We start from the raw sequence: 25,962 nt of genomic DNA, 5'->3' as shown, positions 1-25,962 counted from the left end.
GAAAACAACGCATTATCTGCCACAGCTGTTTGCGCTCAACTGTATCGTATGCTGCCGTATGGTGCGTGGGCACGTTGTACTCCCGAGATATCTGGAGAATTTGTCAGAGGATGAAAATTGGATCGTAGTAGCGCGGGGCCGATAAAGCTCACATGAAACTGCCAATTCTCTTGGTATTGGAGATAGACGACCTAACAAAATCTGGGAGAGCACCTTTTAGGCGCCGTTTATCACCATAATGTAGCATTTTTGTAGGTGGGATAAACCGCACCTCCCATCCACTCCTCTGGTAGTTTCTCTTCCTCCCAAATTCTACAAATTATCTGTTTAAGTTGTTGAGATCGACTGGGATTTCTTTTTTGAGGATAATCGGCTATACAGTCGGTTAATTATCGAAAATGCCAAAACCGAAGGCCGAAACGTCAGGCAGTATAAAAAACCGTTTTCGATAATTAACCGACTGTACAACTGAAAATCCTCAAAAAATTATCTGTTTATTTATTAGTTAGTCGTCAAACAAAGTACGATGACACGAAACGGGAAGTCGACCAATAAAATTAATGTGCTCTAAACTAAATGGGATAAATCCATTCTATCGTAATTCCGCGCCGTCAATACTCGACTAAATTCCGCGTAACCACCTCGCTTATCGCCCAGTTAGCTTCGGGGTAGGATGCTGGCCTAACAAGCCACTCGTCGTATGTTCGAATCTCGGCTGGGAGGTGTTGCTAGAGAGTCACGAGGATCGTTGCACTAGCCCCGTAATTGTCCTGTACTCTAATAGCCGGCTGCGAAGTCTGTCGATAAAGAAGGGTCAAGTTCTCAACAGGACGTTTGTACCCATGGCTCTGCTTTGCTTTACCTCGGTTACGGCCTCATCGATGGCCGAGTATATCTTGCCCTATGTGGTTTCCAGGGTTGATGCACACATTTCCATCGAGGAAGGTAGAGCCTCATACACACGTAGTTCTCGGCAACTTACGAGTTTTTACGAATGTTTTACTAACTAGACTACTGCCGTCCGTTATATTGGGTAGTCTAATTCCTAGTTTTGTTTTAGTCTTCTAATTCTATCATTCTACATTTGCTTCGCACACTCCTCTTGCGACGATATTAATAACTACGATAGAAATACGAGAAATAAAGAGCAGTTCTATCCTGCTTTTTACGAGCCATAATGGCGCATGAGTTCGTAATATTTGAACAGCATTTTTGACATTTCCCTAATACATCGCACGTTTTCTTTCCATACATTCCTTTAGTTTTACCGTGAACGCACGGAAAGAAAACGTGCGATGTATTAGGGAAATGTCAACAATGCTGTTCAAATATTACGAACACGTCCGCCATTATGGCTCGTAAAAAGCTGGATAAAAATAATATCATTGCAAGAGGCCGACAGTGCACGGGCCATGCATCCAACACGCACATTCTCTCGTTGATCGCCTCGTAGTCCATCACGCAGTTTCACATTCTAGCCGTCATTACAAAGCCCATGTCCAGCTCGTTGATGGACGCGTCACCGCACTAGTCAAATTGGGCTTTCTCGCATTTGCGGTCTGTAGTGCCATAATACCAAACTTTCGAGTTTCTAGCTGTTCTAGCAGAACCCTGTCGCCACCCACAACATTCAGTGATCTGCAGTTAAAAGTTTCCATTTGTCATTCCGACTATTGACTTTTGACTTTTTATTTTCAATTTTCGACTTTTGACTTTTGCCTAGTGAGTTTTCACTTAAGAACTTTGACTTGACTGTGCATGTTTGCCTTTTTTTTTGATATTTAACGTTTAACTTTTGTTCCTTTGAATTTAGGCTTTTGAATTTGAGTTGTAGTCTTCGACTTTTGGTTTTCACCCGTTGATTTGTGATTTTCGTCGTTTGATTAAAATTTCTTGTAGCTTTTAACTGTTGGCCTTTGGCTTTCGACTTTCAGCATTTGACTTTTATCTTTACCTCTTGCCTTTACCTTGTTCTGATAAAAAGCTAAATCAGTCCGCCAGCTTTGTTAAGTTGAAAATACATTCGTGACCAGAAAAGTAAAGTTTTCCAGTCAAATCATCCTGATCGATTTGGTTTATAGAGACCATAATAAATTATCCGATAAAATAAATAATAAATTTTCAGAAGTTTCCGTAGTTGTGCTGCATATACGCATTAAATGTTATCATTCATATTGGTCATAGGTAGATCAAATCAACGCGCCATCGAAATTTTGCATTTTTTGAAAACTAGTTATTTTAACAAAATAAATATCTTCAATTTGACCAAACTTCGTGATTTTAGTCATGACCTTGAAATGCGGTCAGGCATATATTAATATTTTTTGAAACTATGGTTCTACACTTGATCAAGGGACGGTAAGGGAAAACAATGAAGGATTTTTTGGGAATGGAGGGGAAAGAGTGGAAAGAAAGGGGGGGGGGGGGGGGGTATCTTCAATTTGTCAATCTTAGTTTCCAACAAAATAATTTTAGATGCTTCCTGTGACATGAAAACCGATTGATAATAACTTTCTTCCTGCTACACGCTTTACCCAGATGATTCTTTGTTTGCGAGCTAAAAATAATAGTCGAATATGGCAATATGCCGTCGTACAAAAAAGTGTTTTCGGTGTGGAACTTGAATATTTTTCATAGCGGCAACCATAAATTTGATTGGTCAGGGTGTTACCGTTTTAATAGCTCTATAAAACTAAAACATTTATTGCGGTTTGACTAGCAATCGCAATAACATCAATTTTGATTGGTACGCCATATTGTATTGCTACACCCCACGTATGGGAAGTTTATAAGAGATGTAGCGCAGTCAACTAGTTTTATCGTGGTGATGTTGGCAACCACAATAAATTTGCTTTATTAGCCGTTTTACTGTTGTTTTATAGTAAGCTAACGGGTGGCAACTAAAATTTTGGAATTTTTTCGCGGCCCTTATGCTCAAAAACAAACGAGGTCAGAGGGAAATGAGAGTATGTATGTGGTAGCTTTTTTTCTCTCTCTCTCTCTCTCTCTCTCTCTCTCTCTCTCTCTCTCTCTCTCTCTCTCTCCTCGTTTTGGTAATATTTTTTGTTTTGTTTATGCTTGTCCAGTTTTGTTAAAAATGGCGTCGAAACAAGAAGCATTTCGGGAGCGCGTTGTACATTTCTACGAACTGCAACAGAAATCTCGGCAAAAAGTATACGGTACAACATTTGAAAAGTTAATATGTTGCGGCTTCGACTGTTTACCATATCCTAAGATGCCCAACAACTATTCGCAGGCAAAGTAGTGGAAGACCAGTTAAAATTATGGACGCAGAAGGACATCGTTCTCTTTCTCGTTTCTTCAACAACTAGCCCTCTGGTTTGGCTATTAATTAAGATGCACCAGATGAATGTTTGAAAAAATTTTGATTCCGTTTCTACAAAAATATCATGCAGATGGACAATACGTGTTTTGGCCATCATCGCATTACGCCAAAAAACACAATCGTTCCTGAATACCCATTCGATCCGATTCGTACCCAAAAACCACGACCCGAAAAATCTGTCTCAGTGCGCCAAATCAAAGATTTCTTCGGGATTTTGAGTTCCTTGGTGTACAAAAATAACTGGAGAGCCACGAATTGCAAACAGTTGATTGGTAGCATTAAGAGATGCATTCGTAAAGTTGACATGACAGCCTTACAATATTCTTGTTTCGACGTCAAACGAAAGCTTCGCCGAACAGCCGATTACGGACCGTTTTCAAATATACACTAATTTTTTTTCAACAATGGATAATGTATCTTTAATTTCGGTAAATCAGATCTTCTTCATGTAGGGTAAGAACCCCACAATTCGCCCCCACCCCAGAATTCGCCCTCCCATTGGTATTCCCGTGATTTAACTCAATATATAGTTGAAATATAAGTTGTTAGTTTAATTTATATTCATTTTAACTCAGTTTTCAGTTATTTGAATAGAATTCGTTGTGTTGTTTTATGTATTTTAATGATTTAATGTGGTTTGAAAAATAGGTAATGTATTTAAGACGCGATTTTTCCATTTTCAAGAACGAGCACGAAAAATAAAATTGAGGAAAAGTAATGGAAAATCGTATCTCTTTGCACTTTTTTCGCATCAATTTGGTTATATCTGTTTCAAACTTCATAATTGTGCTTTTATTTTGATATTTTATCGCAATTCTGCTGAAAATAGAACATAAATGCACTGGGCGAAAACTGGGTATTGTAAATCATATGAGTTCCAAAATTCGCCCGGGTCGAATCTGTATATACTTAGCCGAACTTACTGCGTGAACCAGTTTTCGCCCTCATCTATCAAATATATGCAAATATGCCACACATAAGCAAATGCAAGTCACAATCGATTAGTTTGTTCGCTGATTTATGTTTATCAAAATGGTGAGTAAAAGTATAGAATAAATAATATTTAGATGCAGAAAGCACATCATATCTTCATTTGAATTCATCTAACAAAAGAATTACCTGCTAAACATGGGCTAATGGGGTTTCTACCAAACGAACTGTTGAATTAGCAATAATCGACATCGAAATTGATAATAAGATTAAAACCGCACGAATTAATAAGACGCGCATAATATTCTCAAAAATCACAATTTTTCATGTCATGAGAATAAATCTGACTATTGGAAAATCACACGAAAAATCCGTCTACTATTTTAAAGCATCTAAGCGCAATAAAATTGTTGTCATGAATAAAACTTTGAAAAGTATTTAATGTGCAATGCAGACAACAAAGAAATAATCGTGTTGATAAAATAGAATATTTCGATAATATCATGAAAATTCTAATAGCTTAGCATTACAAACCCGGTCTAACCAAAAATGCTAGTTAAGAATTCCAAGTTATGTCAAAAAATATCCTAGTTGAGTAGGTAAGATGGGTATGCTTACCAGTTACCAGGAATATTTAATACTGTAAACCGACATACCCATTTACAGACAGTGATTTACTAAACAATTTTTTTCTTCATCTTTTTATTGACTATATTAAGCAGTTAAGCTTAGTTATTTCTTGGGGAAGAGGTTAGGTTGTGGACTCGAGTCTCACCTTCGATTAGTCAATATATATAGCCGAATATCAAGATTTTCCAGTTCAACTAATTTTTTATTGTTCACAGTAAACATTTACTCTTTCCCAAAAAATTACTAAACAATGATATAAGTAGGGTAAATGATTTTGAAATGGACCTAGTCGAATTCTGATCTTGAATGGACCTATTTTTAAATAAGAATTTTAGGATATAATTATCAAGTCTTTGTACTGTATTTAGCTTTTATGTTTATCTTTAATCATTTCTGAACGTAAATATACTAAAATTAAATTAAAATTATAGCCAAAACCACTTTATTGCCGCTTATTTAAAAGTAGCTGTTTTTCAGCGTTTTGGCAGTCACCATAGAGTATTTTCAAACTGTTACTACCCGGAACCCTTCTGGTTTAAAATAAAACAATACTCTTAAAATGATGCTAAAATATGTGTAATTTCAATTTAGGTATTTAAAAGTTCAGTAAAACCAGTAAAATCTTCAAATTCCTTAAAAATGTTAACCCCCTTTTTTGATTTTGAATGGACCTAGTATTGATTTTAGAATGGACCTAGTTTTGCGCTCCGAGACATCACTGGCGGTAGCTATCATTGCCTACCACTAACGAACACGCCGTTGTATATTCCATAAAACTGCTTGTTGTCACTATGGTATCTCCGTTTATAATTAATCTATAAGCACGGGATATTGAAAGTAGGCTTGATTTATAGCCGAAATGAAAACTTAATTATATTGATAAAACTAACTATCACTCATCCTTTTTCGTAGTTGCTTCATAGTGTTTGTACATTGTAGCCTCTAGTTTTGAAACTAAAAAGTCTTCCTAATTAGCTAACATATGTCATTTTATGCTTAAAACCATATAAACTTAATTTATTCTCAGTATTGTACAAAAATTTTAACCATCATTGATTAAAAGATAAGATGGATCGAAAGATAAGAGGGATACTAACTGCCTTTTCTGTTAAGGGGGCATAGTACCTTTTCAATTTTTTAAAACCTAAATTTTTTTTATTGATTATTTCGAAAGATTAACATTTTGACCATATGTGTTTGAAGTCGTTTGCATGAATTCCAAATATTGACAAAGTTACAGCTATTTGTATCGCGCATGTCTGGAGCGATTAAACAACGAGTAAAAACTTCAACGTCGTTTTTCTCGAAACCAGGTTTTGAAAGTCGGTACCATAAATATCTCAAGAACGGCTCAAGCAATTCTTATGATTCTTTTTTTGTTTGAAAGCCAACAAAATTATCTAGTGTTTGACCCATCCTTTTCTTGATATTGTAATTTTTGAATTTTTTAGAAATGTTTAAAGTCAATTTTTTCGCTTAAAAACCATACTTTTATGTTTCAATGTCCGCCATTTTGTTATGTGTTCGAATTCTAAAAAGGATGGATCAAACACGAGATAATTTAATGTTCTTTCATGTCGTTTAGGAAACTCTAATATTGGAACTTCGAATTGAGTTACGAAGCTAATATTCCAAACTCTATTTAAAGTGGTTATCCCTGCTTAACTATCTACAGGCAACATCGTAAAAATGGTTGGAATCAAAATTTTTTTCATGGACAAATAGCGTCCTGTATTTTTCATATAAATACAGCAAAAAGTTTTGCTGTAAGTTTAAGTTTTGACAAAACTCAGATGAGAAATAGTTTAAACACGTTAATCAAGCATATACCAAAGCTTCAAAACACCTTTAGCGCGCTGACCGAAAACCCTAAGGCCAATAAAATTCAACCGGATCCTGTAGTCACAAAATCAGACTCGTCTGAGTAAAAAGAAGCAGCCACTTCTGAAGGTTAAGAACGCCAACTTCCTCACCCTCGTGAAACTTTGTGATGCCCAATCGTCCTACAAAACTATCCGGTTTAAGCATAAGCATAAGCATAGGATACCGCCCGTGTGCTGCTACTTCGTTATTGAACAGGACCGATGAAAATTGCAAAATGATGGCTGGAAAAAGCATACTTGGGACAGCACGCTATTCCTCATTGTGCAACCTTATCAGGTCCCTGCATGCTGATCAATACCGACGCCGGCCACGTCCGAATGCGGGTCCTGGTGGGATGATCCTACAAAACTATCCGGTTTGGCAATAAAATCATCTATGCGTCAATGGAGGATTTAGAAATTAGGTAAAGGCCTGGATAATGATATGGTGCAAAAAATATAAAATTTGGATCAATATCTGGACCATTTTCGAACTGGATATGCCTAAAAAAATAATATTGTATTTGATAATTTTCTAGTTTAGTTAAAATAATTATGAGGCTCAGAATAAAGTAATACCTATAGTATAGTAACAAATATTTTATAAAGTTTTTGTCCTTCCTGTATTGGGCCTCTAAAGGGGGGGGGGGACAAAGTGAATTTTTTAATCGAGCAAAAAACATGGGTTTGAAACATTTTTATTTAAAGTTTAAGCGTGAAAACCAAATCTGTTCTTGCTTCTAATATATACGTTATTATTTTCCATGCAAAAATGTACGAAAAGAAGACACAAACGAGAGAATTTTTTTTGGACGATTTTTGGAAACTCCGAATTCGAATTTCCATTTCTGTTTCGTGCTAGAAGTGTTAAGTACACTCATTTTTCGAGTTTTTCAGGCTGTAGAGCCCACGGACAATTGATTTTATACTCATATCCTCCAAATTTTTTTAGCCCCCCGATTTTTCAAGCCAATTTTCAAAGGGGGGGGTGACAAAAACTTAAAAAATATTTTGCAAAGGCCTTATATTCCGCCGATAAGCAAGCAGGTTGACTTCACATCACCTTTTGGTCGATTGACAGATAGATTAAAAATCAGTTTAGTAAAATATTCAAAATCATGCAACCCGACTAACGTTGTACTACGTCATCCGTGGTCGTATCTTATACACAACCCCTCTGATTTTTTTCTTGGGGGATGTAAAGTTTTCTTTAAGCACCTCTCCCCTCTGACTTGTGACAAAATTAATACCTCCTTGTCCACCGAAATTTAGTGACCCTGAGATCTAAAATATTCATTTTTGAAACTTCCTATTTTCTATCTGGTACAGTTCTTCATCGACTATCATTTAAAATTAAAACCTAGTATACCTTTAAACCTAGTAGAATTACCAAGTCTGATTTTTTCAAGCACCATTTACAGTATGATTTCGAATTTGACAACAAATGCGTGTCGCCTATGTTGCCAAAATTGAAACCGTGGCAAAATCTAGACCATTTTTCAACTGAAAAAATTGCATATAAATGTCTCAAAAATTGAATAATTACCACTAATTAACTAATTTTTCACGATTGCAACGATTTTATATTCAAAATGTTCGACAGGGGCTGTCGCAAACCTTTAGATGCTTTGCAGTAAGACGTAGTCCTACGTCAGTAAAAGTCTGACCTTTCGAAATATGTAGTCACTAAATAAAAACTCGAACCCCACTGTACTTGATAAACTACGTTTAATACAAGTTATATTACATATTTTTAATGAATGGTTTAAATTTTTGAAACTAATAGGCGACATAATTTTTTTATGACGTGGAAATCGTTTATCTGAAAAACAGGTACTAATAAATTCCCAATATGCAAATGTCACACACAGATACATACACAACGCATATCAAGTCACTGAAACATTGTTCAATTGTTGGGCTGACATAAAAACAAGACCCTCGGTGACTGTGACTGATTTCAAATTTTTCAACCGACTTTCATACCTTTCTAACAGAGTATAAGAAAGGTAAAAGCTGTTCAATCTTGTGTCCTATTAATAAATAACAATAGTATAGTTGTACTATTAAAAAAAAATTCTTTGTTATTATTTTGTTCATTTACATGGAAGAAACTATGACAATCCTAATTTAGGTCCATTTCAAAATCAAAAATAGGTCCAATTCAAGATCATGTTGGGTCCATTCAAGATCAAAAAAAGGCTTTGGCAAAAAACGATATATTTAATAAAAGTTTCATCAATTATACATTTTTAAAGTACTGATAATGTAGAAAAAAGGTGGCACTTTCCAACAAATAGTAACATCACCACATATTATTTATAAATGACGAGTAAATTGAGCAGGAGTGCGAGTGGTGGTGTTAAAAAGCGCTAAATAGGTCCATTCAAGATCAATTACCCTAATCATTAAGTTTATTTAAACTATTAAAATAAACATTGTACCATTCTGTAGGCACTGAATTGTATTTATTCGCCCACATATCAATAGTGAAAATGAATTCAACAAAGGACCAGAAAAAGCACTATTCATTTTAAATATCTTTGACGAGTGTCAAAAGCCTTATTTTACTGCAATGAAAATAAACATTTAGTAAAAACCCACCTTCTCTGTGTTTTTTAGTTTTACTGAATCAGGTATCAGGAGGTGATGATGATCAGTTTATTTCAATTTAGATTAACATTTAACGAATTCCTGATACAAATTGATTGCCATATTAAGCACTGGATAGACATAATCTTAAAGTTAAATAATAGTAACAACAATTCTAACAAAATAATTGAGGTTATTTGGGAAATTTGCAACAAATAACAAGTGGGCGAAATCTGGGTCACATGGGGGACGAATTTTGGATCGCTATGGGCGAAATGTGGTACTAGAGGTTCCTGCACAAAATTGGCTTTTTTGCAATCAAATTTCAATTTTCTCGATTCCTAATAGCCAAAATAGATAGAATATTAATATATAGTCCTACTTGTCTGAGTTCAGGGCTGATTTTATAATAATATGGCGATTTATTCATTTTACAGCATAAAAACCTGATAAAAGGGGCGAATTCTGGGGTCGTTACCCTATCTTTGTCTTTTTTTGACAGCTTGAGAAAAAAATTCCAAAATTTTAGTTGCCACCCGTTATAAATAGTTTTTTACTTGTATCACCAAGGTACTGCGCAATAGGGTAACCAACCTATTTTGGACCCCATCAGCAGCTGTACATAATTTGGACACTTGCATTTGATTTTGCTGTAAGTATCCAAACTATGTACAGCTACTGAGGGGGTCCAAAATACGTTGGTTCAGCAGGTATCAGGTATCAGCATCTTTGGCTCGAGCAGCACGTTCCTCACAATCATGTGGAAGATTTGTGCCTTGCCCATCTTGCCCGTGTCATCATTTACCTGATGAGGACGGGAAGGAAAACAGGAGGAATAGGAAGGGGTGGATGAGGAATTTGGACAAACACAAACATATATATACCGAGAGATTTTTGTACCCCCGAGGGGATACTGCAATCCTTGGTAGTTAACTTATCAAAAGTACACCCCCTGGGAGGTATACTCATGATAAATAAGAGCTTATAGCTCAATACCGCTTTCGTTAAGGAACATCAAAATGTCTCGTAATTTTAGTTTCCTAAAATCCGATTCATTTAAGACGTAGGATCCAAAGATCCTATGACGCAATTGTGCTACTGCAGGACAGTTGCAAATTACGTGATATGGTGTACCGTAGTCGGATTCACATAAATTACAATGAAACGATTCAGCGAGCTGAATGATAATTTAGTCTGTAGTGACCAGTCAGTGATCTGACAAAAATACTGCAATTTACCTTTGAGTGTTGCAAAAGAAATTTCGCAACCTTCTCCCAAGGCTTAACAATGAAACTTTTCGTTTGACGACAAGTTTCAAGATTTTCCCAATAACGTACATGTTCAGATGAAAACCAAGATCGAATCTTTTGTTTTATCCAACATGCCGCAATTGGTAAAGCAGGTTCCGGTCCGAAAACCGACTTTTCTGCTCCAGATCTTGCTAATTCATCAGCCCATTCATTTCCGGTTATACCAGAATGGCCAGGAACCCAAACCAAATGAACGGCATTTAGAATGGTTAGTTCTTCTAATTGGTGTGGCAGGCGATGACTGTTTTAGATTTAGAATTAGCCGCACAAAGGGCTTTTATAGCGGCTTGACTGTCAGAACAGAAGTAGATAATCTTGCCTATCAGTTCTTTCTGAAGTGCAAACTGAGCTCCGCACATAATTGCAAAGATTTCAGCTTAAAAAACGGTTCAGTAACTACCCAACGAATAGGATTCCTCCAATTCCAGCTCACGGCAGTAAACACCAGCACCCGCGCGACCTTCGTACAAGGAACCATCGGTATAACAGACCACATAGTCGGAAATTTTCCTTTCCATGTAGCCTGACATCCAATCCTCCCTAGGAGGAAAGTCACTTGAGAAAGTCCTATACGGGAAAGTACGCATGAGCGTTACATCGCTAGGAGCAAGGGCAAACCTGTCCTCAGCAACAATTTGCGACCACAGTCGAGTATGACCAGTGGAACCGTCCACAGACTGCCAAAGGTCAATCGCGTGTAGTCGATAAGCACATATTAGTGCCTCTTGCTTCAGGTGGAAGTGTAGAGGTTTAATATTGAAAATAGCTTCTAGGGCGGCAGTAGGAGTTGTAGTAAATGCACCAGACATTGCCATTAAACACATCCTTTGAAGATGGTTTAGCTTTGTCTGGACAGTCACAACTTCCCCTCTCTGCCACCATACAAGACAACCATACGCCAGTATTGGTCTGACAACGACCGTGTATAACCAGTGTATGTATTTGGGTTTAAGCCCCCAAGAGTTGCCAATTGCTCGTCTACATTGCCCAAAGGCCATGCACGCTTTTTTAATTCGGAAATCAATATTTGTGGACCAGTCAAGCTTGGAGTTGAGAATCAACCCCACGTACTTCACTTCGTTCACAACATCAACATCCGAATCGTAAAAGCGCAGAGCGCGAGCTCCATTGGTATTTCTACGTCTTGAAAATAAGACGATAGATGTTTTGCTCGGATTTACCGAAAGTGCAGTTTCTCGGCACCACGTTTCTACGACACGTAGTGCCTGCTGCATTAAGTCAAATAATGTGCTTATGCACTTTCCAACTACTAGGATGAGATAGTCATCCGCAAAACCATATGACGGATAGCCTAGACCATTGAGTTTCCTCAATAGGCCGTCCGCCACAAGGTTCCATAAAAGAGGCGAGAGAACGCCACCTTGTGGACATCCACAAACACTTTGCTTCCAAATGCTTGCTTGCCGTAAGGACGAAAAAAGCAATCGGTTACTAAGCATTTGTTCTATCCACTTTATGATTATTGAAGGCACATTATGATAACGAGCAGCCTCCAAAATGGAAGCGAAAGATACGTTATCAAACGCGCCTTCAATATCCAAAAAAGTTCCTAAGCAAGATTCCTTTTGTGAAAAAGCAACCTCAATTTTATCCACCACATCATGTAATAAAGTGGTTGTAGACTTGCCACTTTGATAAGCATGCTGTGCTGAATGAAGAGGAACTTCTACTAAGCTTGTTTCGCGGATGTGGTGATCAACAATCCGCTCAAGTGATTTAAGCAAGAAAGACGTTAGACTGATTGGTCTAAAACTTTTGGCTTGCTCGTATGTCGCGCGTCCACCTTTAGGAATAAACTTAATGGTTATTTCACGCCATTGAGTTGGGATGTACCCAATAGCAATACTACACACAAACATCCTTCTCAGAATGTGTTTGAAGTACTTGAATCCTTTTTGCAATAGAATAGGGTATATTCCATCTGTTCCAGGAGATTTGTATGGAGAGAAGCTGTTCACGGCCCACTCAATCGCTTCAGTTGTGACAAGTCTCCGAGCAAAAGCCCATGAGTCTAAGCCACCTAAAACGATTTCTGGATCGTTTCGAACTTCAGGTTCCACACAGCCCGGAAAGTGACTATAAAAGAGACATTCCAGGATTTCATTGTCATTCGAACAGTATTCACCGTTCGAACTTCGAATGTTATTAACCTGATAATCTTTCGATTTTGACAGTATTTTATTAAGTCGACTTGCCTCGCCGAAACTGGAAACGTTGCTACAGAACCTGTGCCAGCTCGTGCGTGCTGAAGATCGTAAAGCCTTTGCATAGGCTTTCCGGGCCTGCTTGAAAGGCTCCACGCCATCCCTCCGACGTCTATTCCAGGCTCTCCTGCATCGTTTCTTTAGTTCCGCGAGATGAGAGTTCCACCATGGTGTTCCTCTAGTCGTTTTAATAGTTTTTAGCGGGCAAGCTACTTCAAAAGCTTCCGCAATAAAAGATGTTGTGACATCTACAGCCACATCCAAGTCGATCGATGACTCAATCGTCGGTTCGAATCCTTGAAATTTCGTCGCCAGTTCCTCCTCAAAGAGTTCCCAGTCAGAAAATCTCGGATTGCGAAATGTTGCAGCGTTCAAGGAGACACCCAAATGATCAAAATATATAAAGCAATGATCAGATATTGGTGTCTCATTTGAAACATGCCATTGTGCCAACTCATGACTGATCCTGTTAGAGCAGAGTGTTATATCTAACACTTCCTCTCTACCAGCTCGTATGAAAGTTGGACAATTGCCAATGTTGAGTATTCCAAGGTTGGTACCACTCAAATATTCCATCAAATCAGAGCCTCTTAGATTGATATCCGAGCTGCCCCAAATGATGTGATGGGCATTGGCATCACTGCCTACAATGAGCGGAAGCCCACTAGATTGGCAGTATCTCACCACATTTCTGAAATCGTCGCTGGGAGACGGTTCATCGTGTGGTAAGTATGCAGAACAGTAGACATAGCGCCTATGGACATCATCCACGACGAGTTCTACTGTGACTGCACAAATATCTCGAGTAGTCAACTCAGAGATAAGGCATGCACTAATTGACCTATGCAACAATATGCATGCCCTGGGCATCAAACGAGGATTTGTCATACCAGTTTTGCTGAAAACAGCAAAGTTCTGGTTTCCAATATCCGTCGAATGAAAGTACCCCTTGCGAAAATATGGCTCCTGGACCAATGCGATGGTGACAGAGCCATTAAAAAAAAATGTGGAACGCTTCACGATTTTGCGTGTCATCCTTGCGCAGGGGCCATGCTAATCTTCTCTGTATCGTTCCAATTTTAGTATATGTCCAGCCGAAGCTAGGACAACCTACCTAGCTAGGTAACCAACCTATTTTGGACCCCATCAGCAGCTGTACATAATTTGGACACTTGCATTTGATTTTGCTGTAAGTATCCAAATTATGTACAGCTGCTGAGGGGGTCCAAAATACGTTGTTTACCCTACTATGTTAAACCCGGAGGTAATGGTTAAAACCAGAAAAAAGCTTTATAAAATTTTATTTAAAAATTCTCTCAAAGCGGCATTAGAATTATTACTAGGGTTGACTTTTATTTTTAGATTTTCGACTTTTGGCTTTCAAACTTTGTCTCTGACTATTAACTTTTAACTTTGTCTTTTTAATTTTGGTTTACGGCCTTTGACTCTTTGACTTTTGATTTTTGTCCATCGAATTTTGCATTTTTGTTTGTGGTATTTGGCTTGGTTTCTAACATTCGTTGTTTTAGTTTTGACTTCCGAATTTAAGCTTTTGACTTTCAACTTTGGATATTTGGTTTTTGAATTTAAATAGTTTAAATATTTTAACCTGTAGCTGTTGACTGTTTGCTTGTGATTTTTTATTTTTAACTTTTGAGTTTCGATCTTCAACTAATATTCGGGCCTCTAGTGTTTCCTAAATTTCACCAGTTTTGTTCAATCAGTGTGAGAGTAGCTAAACTTTTCTGACTTTTGTGTTTCTCGCTTTCGACAATTCAAGTTCAAGTTTAATTCCGATTCTGTGTTCTGATTTCAGTTCAATCTTAAGTCTTATTTCTAGTTCAATCCCATGTCTCATCTTAAGTCTTATTTTATGTCTAGTTTAAAGTTCTTTTTGAAGTCCAAATTCCCTACGATAAAACTGAACCTTGTCGTGGTGTAGGGCTTTTTAACTAATCAGTAAATGAACAGCGGTCACGTTTACTTCTGAATGTGGGTATATATCAAAATACTTTTGTGATTTCAAGTGGGACTCGGGGTAAAAATTTACCAAATGTGATTGTTGCGTTGTTCAGAAAGTGCTTTTATTCCGTTTAAGAATAAGGCCAGTATGGGGATCTCTGACAATAGATGAAGTTTTCTGGGATTCATCCCTATTTATCACAACTGTCACAAATATCTCCGAAAAATGTCGGATTGATTAAGACGGTCGGGGGCTTAGGGTTAGTAAGGGGATGTAAGCGGGATACCAGATCCGGTTGGATGCCGAAGGACCACTCTGTAATGATTACGGGTAATAGCACCTCTTAGGTAGCAGATGGGAAAATTAGGTCAATTCGTGTCGCGTGTTCGAGTTTCGGCGGTGCTGCTAGATAGAGTAGGATTTTTGCACTGGCCCCGTGGCTATCCTGTGCTCTGATGGCCGCCCGCGGGGTCTGTCGATGGGAAGGGGTCGAGTCTTAGAGAGACGTTTAAGCCCAGAGCTTTACAGCACTAGCTCTTTGGTCTCGAGGGTTGGAAGGCGGGCGAGCCTCTATATTTTGAAGCTTCTGTCGACTATCGCGAACGTCCAGCTTGTGCTACGCTCAATTTACTTTGTATCGTGGGACAGTGCATGAATGCTAAGGGGATGAAAGATTAAATTTTCCCTGATAAGTTGATAACCACTAATGCTCCGAAATTTGTCTTACCTATTGGTTCATTTGTGGTTGTTTGTGTTGGAAAATTGAAAGCGGGCGCGCGGTTGAAGACCGGTGTCAGGCGGGGCTGACGAATCCTCCACTTCTTCATTATACCACATATTGCAACTCGAGTGGTACAAAAAGTCCATAGCACATTTACAAATTCGATCTATTATTTTTCTTCTCATCATCATCATTATCATCATCTTCGTCATCATCATCATTATATTTAAAATATGACATTCCGGCCTTTGGCAGAGAGATCTTAGAGTCAGTTCGTGGAGTCCGCGCAGGGCCGGAACGCCTCCTCCTGCGGGTATAGGCGTAACGGCTATGCTTGGGGCTCTACGTGTGTTTTAGTGGGCGACATTGCCTGTCTCTTCAGGTAGAACTGATGTTTGAGGTCTCCCTGACACTTTGTTGACATCACAAAAGGGCCCAGCGCAGAGTTTTATACGCTATTAAGCGACCAGTTTGATAACCCGAAAAAAAGGAAAAAAAGGAAAAGTTTAAAGTTCTTTTTGAAGTCCAAATTCATGTCCAATTTCTAGCTGAATTTTGAGCTCAATTTCAAATAAAACTGTAAGTTCAAGTTCAAATCAAATTCAAGTCCCAATTTTAATATGATGTCACATAATATTTATGTCCAATGTAAATTTCCGCCATCCGTTTTCTAAAGACCCTAATACGCCTTTGTAAAGTCATTTTATTTTTGTCTGGGCACGCCAGTCGCCATTTTTGCCATGGAGACAGACGCTCATGACTAGCAAAGTTACTCAGCATTCACATGAGTGCCTCCTTCCCTGTCGAAGTACGACCTTTGTTGCCGGAGTTATTCGTATAGCGGTTGGACCCACGAGAAGGCAGAGAAAGAAGCTGTTGGATAGGAGGAGCCGATCCGCTTTCTATTTTATATGTATTATCCAACCGTTCACACTAATTATATTGATAAAAATATAAATCTAAATGATTTCAATGAGCAATCAAAGGCCCTTTGGCAGGAAATTGTTTAATTCACCTAGTCACACTGACACTACAGTACGCCCAGTACGCCGGTACTTCCACCGATCGGAAGTGATGTCGATTAATGTCAATTAATGAGCATCAAATTGAACATTTACTTGTATCTTAAATTTTACGACTTTAGAGTGTTACACATAAATATAAATAAATGGATCGTAAAATGGCAATCTGCGGTGGAAACAAAAGTCATCTGTTCCGGGTTGTAGCAAATTAGTGTTTATTTTATTACCACAGAACTATGTGGCCTTTAAAGACCTACAGCGCTTAGATAATTTCCAATTTGCTTTAGAACGAACCTATGTAGGACAATAAATACCGGCAAAGTAGATAATGACAGTACAACTCGCAGTGTAAGAAGGCAAAAAAGTAGGTAATTAGTAATTAGAAGAAAAAAGTTATCACAATCAATGTGTATTAGGTCCGTGAATATAAAAAGTTTGTATTAATTTTACTCTAAAAAATGTATTCCATTGCTGAAAAGAAGTGGATAAATTAATGATTGTATGATTACGTGTACTCTTTCGAATTTTAATTAAAAAGTTTGTTTAGAAATTAACGCGAAAAAGCGTGGAAATCAATAGCCTATTAAGAGCATCGGGGATGAATGTTGGAAGTTCAATAGAATTTCATTATCCAAGTGCTATGTAAACAAAATTACATAAATAGAAATAGTTTTAATATTAATAAAAAAACTAAATGAACTAATCAAGATTATACAACTTTTTGAAGGCTTTTTGATGTTGATGATTTTAACCCATTTGTCCGTCTCATTTAATTCCAGAACCCTGCGCTGCGTTCCGGGGCTTCGCGGAGCCGGAAAACACTGGGATCCGAACGCCTCCAGTATGGAATCGGAGGATGACCTTCTGCCGGACTCCGATGAAACCTACGCTCAGGTAAGATCAATACAAGACTGATTACAGGTTATCTTTCTAAACGTTCTGAATTCGTTCCACAGGGTAAAGATACAGATCCCGTTAAAAAGCGTAAAATCAAACGCAAAATAGTCAAAAAACCAAAACCCAAACCGAAATGTGAAAAACCAGAAAAGGCAGAAAAACCCGATCGACCGAAACCGCCAGCCAAGAAAATTAAACGCGAAGTTAAAGCCCTTATGTCGGATAGTGACAAACAGGCAGAGGAATCCTGTTCGTCCTCGTCTGGTTCTGAGAAACAGACGGTTTCCAAATCGAAATCAGCCGATGCTAAGAAGCGTAAACGGAAGCCCAAGGAAAAGAAGGAAGTGGTGGAAGTTTTGGCCAAAAAGCGAATGGCCAGTCTGAACGCAACGGCCATGCTGGCGGCAACCTACGAAGTGCAAAGGATTCTCTATCGAAACACTGATTCCGATTCGGATAATCCTGCTCACAAGCCTAAATCCAAAAAAGCAAAAGAACAGAAAGAAGCCAAAGAAAAAGATGCTTCTAAAGCAGAGGATAAAAAGGAAACAAAAGAATCCAAAATTGAGGAAAAACCTGCGGAAGCAGAGAAAGTAGTCGAAAGCACTGATTTTGACAAATCGAAGGAAGTGAATAAAGAACAAGAAAAGGAAGAGGAAAAAGAAATACCGAAAGAAAGAGAAAAGACTATCACCGTTAAAACGGAACTATTGCGCGAAAAAAGAGACGAGTTGGAAGTTAAGCGCGAAATTGAAGAGGTAAGTCAAACTATCACGGACGACGAAGAGAACAAACATTCTCAATTATGTTCACTTTATTCATCCTCCCAGCCACGGCCAATGTCCAGTAATGTTGTCATCGCACAGGACACCGAGGTCACCATTACCGGTGTGTACGTAAACTCGTCCCTCGGAGCCAATCAAGAAGCTTATTGTAAAATGCAATATCGCGTGCAGCAAAGTGTAACCGAAGAGCGGTTGGTGCGTCCAGGCGAAGGACCGCCCCGTTCCTACACACCACTGTCAGCCCTGTCCAGCATGCGACCACCCAACGATCAAAGTAAGTACGAGTGCTGAGCTCTTATCATCTCATTTTTCAACAACATATACCAATTTGACAGAAAGTTTCGATTTTCCCATCAAAAACAACCAATTAATTACAATTGACAGACAAACAATTTCATTCACTGTTTCCCAGAACAAAGCCGTAAATCCATTTCATACAAACGAAACATATGATTATACTTTTCGATAATTGAAACATACCCACCGTTCAATGGAATGCCGGCCTTCAATTTGTATCAGCAATTCTTTTTCAACAACTCAAAAACAATAATTCGTTCATAATCCAATATCGATTCAAGCCTCCCACTGACTGGCTCCATTCGGAGCCACTCACCCACACCAGCTCGGGTGGAAGTTCAGATTTTCCATTTATTTCATTCTGGATTCCGAACTGCCAACAGTGTTGCGACGTGACCCGTTGCTACCGGTGTGCTGTTGGCAAACGGAAGGGAAACGATTCCAATGCAATTTACTTCCGCTAATGGCAAAAAGCTTGAACACCGATCCATGTTCGGCTTCCTCTTTGCTCTCTCCGGCACTGTACCTGCCAGAAAGTAAATTTCCGCCGCAGTTGATAACATTCCACGTCAGGGCAATTAATTAAAACAAAATTTCAACCGCTTGTAGTACACATCCGCTGCCTTCTGCGGTGTCATTGCTGTCGAAAATGTCACTAAACGAAACCGGATTTCAAAACGGTTGAAAAGCATTGCCGAAAAGCTTGCCTGGCATCAGCCTAGCCTGTACACTGGCAGCGCGAACATGATTGCACCGGCCGCCGCCGCGCTCATCGAACGGCGGTGTATGACGGATGACTGTATTAATTTAACTCCCGGAGGCAACAACATTATTGAGTGGGAAATTTTCCGCTTCGCAGATCTATCGACACCGCCACTCTTCGGTCAACCGTCGACGTGCGATTCACCGCTGGGGCTGGGTCCACCGCGATCCTTCTATCCCCCGCCGACGTCGTCGTCCGGCAGTTCCAGCGCGTTCTGTGCACCGGTTCCACACGACAGCCCAGGTAAGTGATGATATTCGATAAAGGTGTTTCAGGTTAAATGCAATTTTATAACTTAAAATGTCCAAAGTTCTATGCAATACTGTATTCTAAATTATAATTCTTCACAACTGCATTATTTTCAAATCCAATTAAAGCTTCCACCGTAATGATACCTACTTGAGTGAATTTATTTTCAAACCAAATTATAATTTTCGAATGCTCGTTTACAGCAGCAATCTAATCAATTCTAATCTAACACTTACTCAGCCAATTAGGCAGCTAATTGCGGGTGTTGGAGCAAAATTCAAACGCACACACACACATCTTGTCAATATTTATGTTGGATTCTACCGATTCTACCTTTCGTTTTGAATTTTAAACCGGATTGTGCAAATGTAAGCAAACATCCCTTTCAAAATTTATTTTATCCCCTTCCATCTATAATCACCATCGATAGCGATACAAATTTGCCGATTTTTTTTCTTTTTAATCTTCGAAACGTTTTTGGTGGATCGATATCCGCGGAATGGCCTTCAGCTTTCTCGGCGATTTCACTTTAATAGTCAATAATCTTCTTAAAATAATTGCCGTCCACCAATTTAAATTCGGGGTAATAAGAAAGGATCGCACGGTATAATATTCGATGAGTATGATTATAGTGAAACAATATTGAAATTGATTTTCAATTAGAACTGACGTACATGGTGTAAGTAATGTAACCTTGATCAACCTCGTAGATAAAATTTCGAGTGCACGACTGCTACTTATAAAGATTAAATTATAATTCCAAGCTTATCTGAGATTTTAAAAAGACTACTAGTCATACTAGTAGTAAAAATTCAGAGTCAATCCCGGTGGAGTGATTGGCATTTACGCCACTCATGCCGAGGGCCCGGGCTTAAATCCCAACTCCGCGAAATTCTACCCAAGCTGTTTAATTGACTATAAGGCCATTGCAAATCATATTTAAAGTTTTTGTCACCCCCCCTTGAAAATTGGCTTGAAAAATCGGGGGGTAAAAAAATAATTTGTAGGATATGAGTCAAATTTCTTTTTATAAAATCAATTGTCTGTGGGCTCAACAGTCTGAAAAACTCGAAAAATGAGTCTCCCAGTTTAATTAACGCTTCTAGCACGAAACAAAAATAGAAATTCGAACAATGGAATTTCCGAAAATCGTCCAAAAAAATTTTCCTTCGTTTTTGTCTTTTTCGTATATTTTTGCATAGAAAATAATAACGTATATATTATTAGCAAGAATAGATTCGGTTTTCACGTTTAAACCTCAAATAAAATTCTTAAAATCCATGTTTTTTTTGCTCGATTAAAACATTAACTTTGTTTTTTTTCGCCCCCCCCCCCTTCAGTGGCCGAACACCGGAAGGACAAAAACTTTAAAAAATATTTGTAATGGCCTAATTAACTAGAAAAAATTAAGATATATCGCTTTTATTGCTGATATTGCTCATAAAAGCAAACTAAGATGGATTTTCAATCATCAATCTTAGGTGCTTCTTTCAGATTTCTTGAGTACTCAATACTATAAGCCGAAGAGCAACCATGCGGTCCCTTTCGTTTTGGATTCAATGGAGGCAGCTAATAACTAACTACCAAGAAAAACTTGCAAAATGTTTTAGTTTTAACGCCGATGTTTTTAACCACAATGACAAAAATGGCAAAACCTTGAACTTAAATGTCTACCTAAGACTTGACCTTTTTTAATCGACAGACTTTGCAACCGGCTGTTAGAGTACAGGACAATTACGGGGCTAGTGCTACGATCCTACTGACTCTATCTAGCAGTCAGAACCAGTCGAGATTCGAATTTACGACGCCAGTTGTAGATCGTACCTCGAAGCTAACTGACCGGTTAACCACAATGACAAGTCGAACCTTGACAGAGGCGATTTTGGTGGGGGGAGCTACCCCCCGCAGTAGTCAGTGCTTCCGATGGCGGGTCACCGGCAAAAGTCGCGGCCTGTGGCCGTCTCACCCTGAATCATCTAATGTTACTATACGTAGTTTTTGGTTGTTATTGTTATTGACTGATGTTTTATGGAAGAATCCTGCCTCCAAAAACCCTCACATGTCAAATTTGTTTTTATTTTCTTGATTAGTTCTCAAGTTATGCAGAAATTTGTGTATCATTTGTATGGGAGTCCCCCTCTTAGAGGGGAAGGGGTCTCAAACCAGCATAGAAAAAATCCTGCCTCCAAAAACCCCCACATGCCAAATTTGATTCATTTTGCTGGATTACACTCAAGTACTTTTTTTGCATGGTTTGTCTTTTCGATTGTTAAGAACGGGGCACCTTAAGGACCATTCATTTATTGCTCAGTACATTTGGGAGAGGCCCGACATTCGTCACGTAGTTTGTAATTGGTCCCTCAGTTGCACCTTTCTTGTGTAATCGAAAAAAACACACCGTGTAAAGAAGACTTGAGTGTAGTTCTTGTGTTATGCAGAAATTTGTGTTTATTTTGCATGGGAGTCTCAAACCATCATAAGAACCTTTCTAAAAAGCCCTGCATACAAATTTTCACGCCGATCGATTCAGTAGTTTCCGAGTCTATAGGGCATATACAGACAGAAATTTATTTTTATATGTATAGATGCGCAAAATATTCTGTCGCTGAATAGGACACCGCCTCTAGTTTCTGATAATAAATAACAGAAGTTGGCGCAAGTGTTTCATTATGCGCCATGCGTGAGACTATGCCTGAAACTATCAATGTTTCCCTGTTGAATACAACAGATGGCGTTACTTCGTAACGTATATTGTACATTTGCGTAACAGCTGAGTTTTGGGCAACAATAAATTTACTGAACACAACAACCTTACTCTCTCATGCATCTCAGTTTCTTTTGTGTTTATCGCTAATTGCAATATAACCTTTGACACCTGAACCAATAAATAGTTGGTAAACATTGTTTTTATTTATTGCGTTCATGTCGCGAAATTTTATTTTTTTAATTTTTTAAATGCGATTATTACGCAACTGACTTTATTTCTTAAATTCGTCGTACCGTTTCCGTACTGCCTGCTTCATATCAGCCCAGTATTTTTCGATGGGCCTTAGTTTCTATGCGTTGGGGGTAGGGATTCATGTCCTTGAGTACGAAAGTGACCCCGTTGGCTTCGTACCATTCTTTTGAATAGTGGCTGTAGCTCCGGCCAGAAGCCCGTAGGGCCCTCGTATAGCTTCAACAGAGGAAACAGACGCTTCTATAGACACTCCTTGAGATAGATCTGCCCGTTTACAGTCCCGGTATTCACGAACGGCGCACTCCGTTTGCCACATAAGCAGATCGTTTGCCAAATCATGTATTTCTTGGCAAACTTCGAAAGTTTCTGCTTCCTTATTTCCTCCGGAACATCAAACTCGTGTTGGGCGGTCAAGAACAGTAACCCCGGAAGCTACTGGAAGTCAGCCGTGACGTAAACCTCATTATCCATGATGAGACAATGAGGCTTCGACAGCATGTGGGTGTACAGTTTCCGGGCCCGTGACTTTCCCACCGTATTTTGCCGTTCATCACTGCAGTCCCTCCCGTTCCTTGGCTTTCTGAACGAAAGACCTGGACAGTTTTAACTTTTTGGCCACATCCCTGACCAAAGCATTGGGAATCTCCTGAAACGCTTCCACGACACTCTTGTGATCCTGGAGCACTTCCAGAGTAGAACATCCATTCTGACCACAATTCTCCATCCATTCGATGCTCAGAGTTTCGTAGTAATGTTGAACCACACGACTCACAGTTGAGTGCACGATTCCGAGTTATTTTTCGATGTCCTGATAAGATAGCTACGGATTTTTCAGGTGCTTGCGCAAAATGAATTCACGACGTTCCTTTTCGGATGACGCCATTTTTTCCAATTTTCGAAAAACTGACAGAGATAAAAATATAGTGTACAATACACTCTAAACACTCTTAACTACTTCTACCCAAATTTTCAGGAGAAAATACTCAATAAGTAATGTTTTGCAGCGTTTCTTCTGTGGTGCAATTTGATGTGGGACAACCTTTAGTACGAGAGCTTACCATGCAAAGCATACGCGTCACTTTGAAATATTTCATACACAGCTGAACACACAAGCTTCGCCTCTTGCGCTTTTTCAGTCACAAATAGATTGTAACTTCATCACTTCAGAGAAATCATCATCTTTAAATCACAATTTTCATACTTCATGGTGATCTCAAAAACGTCCAACAGCAAGAGTTAAGGTATCTACTCGAATATTTTATCAATTAGGCTATCAGAATATGCTGGTGGGGTTGTTGAAGAGAACTGTCTTCGTCACACTGTCTTCCGGCATCCTAGTGACGTATCCGGCCTATCGTAGCCCACTAACTTTCGCCAGATGTACGATAGGAATCTTTTCAAGAAGTGCCTATAGTTCGTGATTCATATGTCTCCGCCACTCTCCGCTTTCAGTTTGTACCCCGCCAAATATGGTCCGCAGTACCGTCCGCTCGAGCCCGGCAAGGGAGCATATGTCTTTCACGTACATAGCCAGGTTCGTGCGGCGGCATATGCTTCTCGATCGTTGCGTTTTACGAAGGGAACAGTAGGTCCGATGTCCCACTTGAACGCACCGCTAGATCTCCTTACTAGTGTTGTTGTCCCTGGTCAGCTATTGCTTTTAGTTCGTCGCCATCAACGGTTACCGTCTACAAACCTTTGAGCCTCTTTCTTTCATGTATATTGTATATTGTATATTGCTCGAATCATCTGACAATTGATATTATCTACATGAAAATTAAATCTAAAACTAAGACTAATGCAGCATCCTGGACCTTGTTATTCTTCTACTGAAAGCGCGTGAGATAACATTTCCGAAGTCAAATAAGTCTTCGACTAGCGTGAAGATGCGAGTGCATGACGTCAATGGTTCATAAAATCCGTACGTGGTCCGATGGAATCTAGTTGTTAGCAGACTCGATGAACGAAGCTGTCTACGTGAAGCTCAAAAATCAATTTGAGACAGTAAAACCGGGGCATCAAGCTCATTATTGAGAAGTTTGGCTACAAAAGTCGCTTGTTGATTCTTCCGGCGACTCTCTAGCGTGTCCAAGTCTAAAAGCTGGCAACAGTCTTCGTAGCGGGGAAGATTATTAGGTAGACGCCACGGCAAATGTCTTAGAGCGATACGGACAAATCTTCGTTGCACACGTTCTATTCTAGCTATCCAGCACAAGTTATGGGGATTCCAAATGATACAGGCGTTTTCAAGTATTGGTCGTACTAATGCGCAGTACAATGCTTTCAAGCAATGCGGATCTTTAAAGTCACGAGCGATTTCTGTGATGAATCCCAGTTGCTGCGAAGCTCTTGAGATGACAGCAGCATATTGTTGGTTGAGCGTAAGCTTGCTATCCAACAGAACTCCAAGATCATTAATCTGATCGACGCGTTCTAGAACAACTCCGTTTATCTGATAGTCAAATGAGATAGGCACATTACAACGATGAAATGATATTGCAACACATTTGGCAATGCTTATTATTAGCTTGTTTCTGTCACACCAATCAGCGAAGATGTCCATCAGTGTTTGGAATCGGCGGCAATCGTCAGCAGATTTCACAACTAGATAGATCTTTAGGTCATCGGCATATACCAGTACGCATCCGGAACCCAGCAGAACAGCAATATCGTTAAAGTACAAGGCGAAAAACAAAGGCCCCAAGTTACTACCTTGTGGGACACCAGAAGTATTACAAAATTCACGTGAAACTGTCGAATTCAGCTTGACACGTAAAGTACGGTCTGTAAGATATGAGCTCAACCACGAAGTCAGTCTATCAGAAACACCCAGTTTAGAGAGCTTGTGCAAGAGTATTTGATGATCTACTGTGTCGAACGCTGCCTTGATATCTGTGTACACAACATCGATTTGCGTTCCGGCTTCCATTTGTGAGATGCAGGTACTGGTGAATTCGATCAAGTTAGTCGACACAGAACGACCCGGTATAAAGCCATGCTGGTCAACTGATATATAGTTTCTGGTGCTGTTCAGGATTACACTACTGACGATGATTTCAAAAAGCTTTGATCCAGCAGAAAGACTTGTAATGCCTCTGTAGTTCCTTACATCTCGCTTTCCTCCCTTCTTGAATACGGGAAACATATAAGACTGTTTCCACAGCGTAGGAAACTTCCGCTGATCAAACGATTTGTTAAAAATCCGACTGAAGGGCAGGGCAATAGCAGTAGCGCAGCGACAGAGAATAATAGCTGGAATACCATCTGGACCAGGTGAGTAGGAGCTCTTCAATTTCTTGGCACCAGCAATAACCATATGTGGAGTGATGTCAAAAACATCCAGATCAACTGCACCATCAGGGACATCCGACGCAGCTATTTCAGCATCAGATTGTGTAGTACAGCTACTCG

At 39.1% G+C, this 25,962-nt stretch overlaps 1 protein-coding gene and 1 non-coding gene across 2 annotated transcripts in view; one reads left to right on the top strand and one right to left on the bottom strand.

Annotated features, from left to right (window-relative positions):
- Window positions 1–25,962, top strand: part of LOC128739552 (uncharacterized) — a gene marked incomplete at its 5' end in the record, with an annotated part of 421,627 nt that overhangs the window by 6,157 nt on the left and 389,508 nt on the right. The window contains 4 exons of the mRNA XM_053835046.1: window positions 17,381–17,495; window positions 17,558–18,256; window positions 18,329–18,557; window positions 19,440–19,586. Of these exons, the coding sequence (XP_053691021.1) occupies window positions 17,381–17,495; window positions 17,558–18,256; window positions 18,329–18,557; window positions 19,440–19,586 (1,190 nt within the window). The remainder of the gene's footprint in view (window positions 1–17,380; window positions 17,496–17,557; window positions 18,257–18,328; window positions 18,558–19,439; window positions 19,587–25,962) is intronic.
- LOC128744842 (U6 spliceosomal RNA) lies at window positions 13,896–14,002 on the bottom strand. Its single transcript, XR_008412464.1, has one exon. It is a non-coding gene; the product is annotated as a U6 spliceosomal RNA (small nuclear RNA).

Source organism: Sabethes cyaneus, chromosome 3 (genome assembly GCF_943734655.1).
Source record: "Sabethes cyaneus chromosome 3, idSabCyanKW18_F2, whole genome shotgun sequence".
Classification (NCBI taxonomy): Eukaryota; Metazoa; Arthropoda; class Insecta; order Diptera; family Culicidae; genus Sabethes; species Sabethes cyaneus.
Note: the sequence above shows the minus strand (reverse complement) of the source record. Positions and strands in the feature narration are given on the sequence as shown.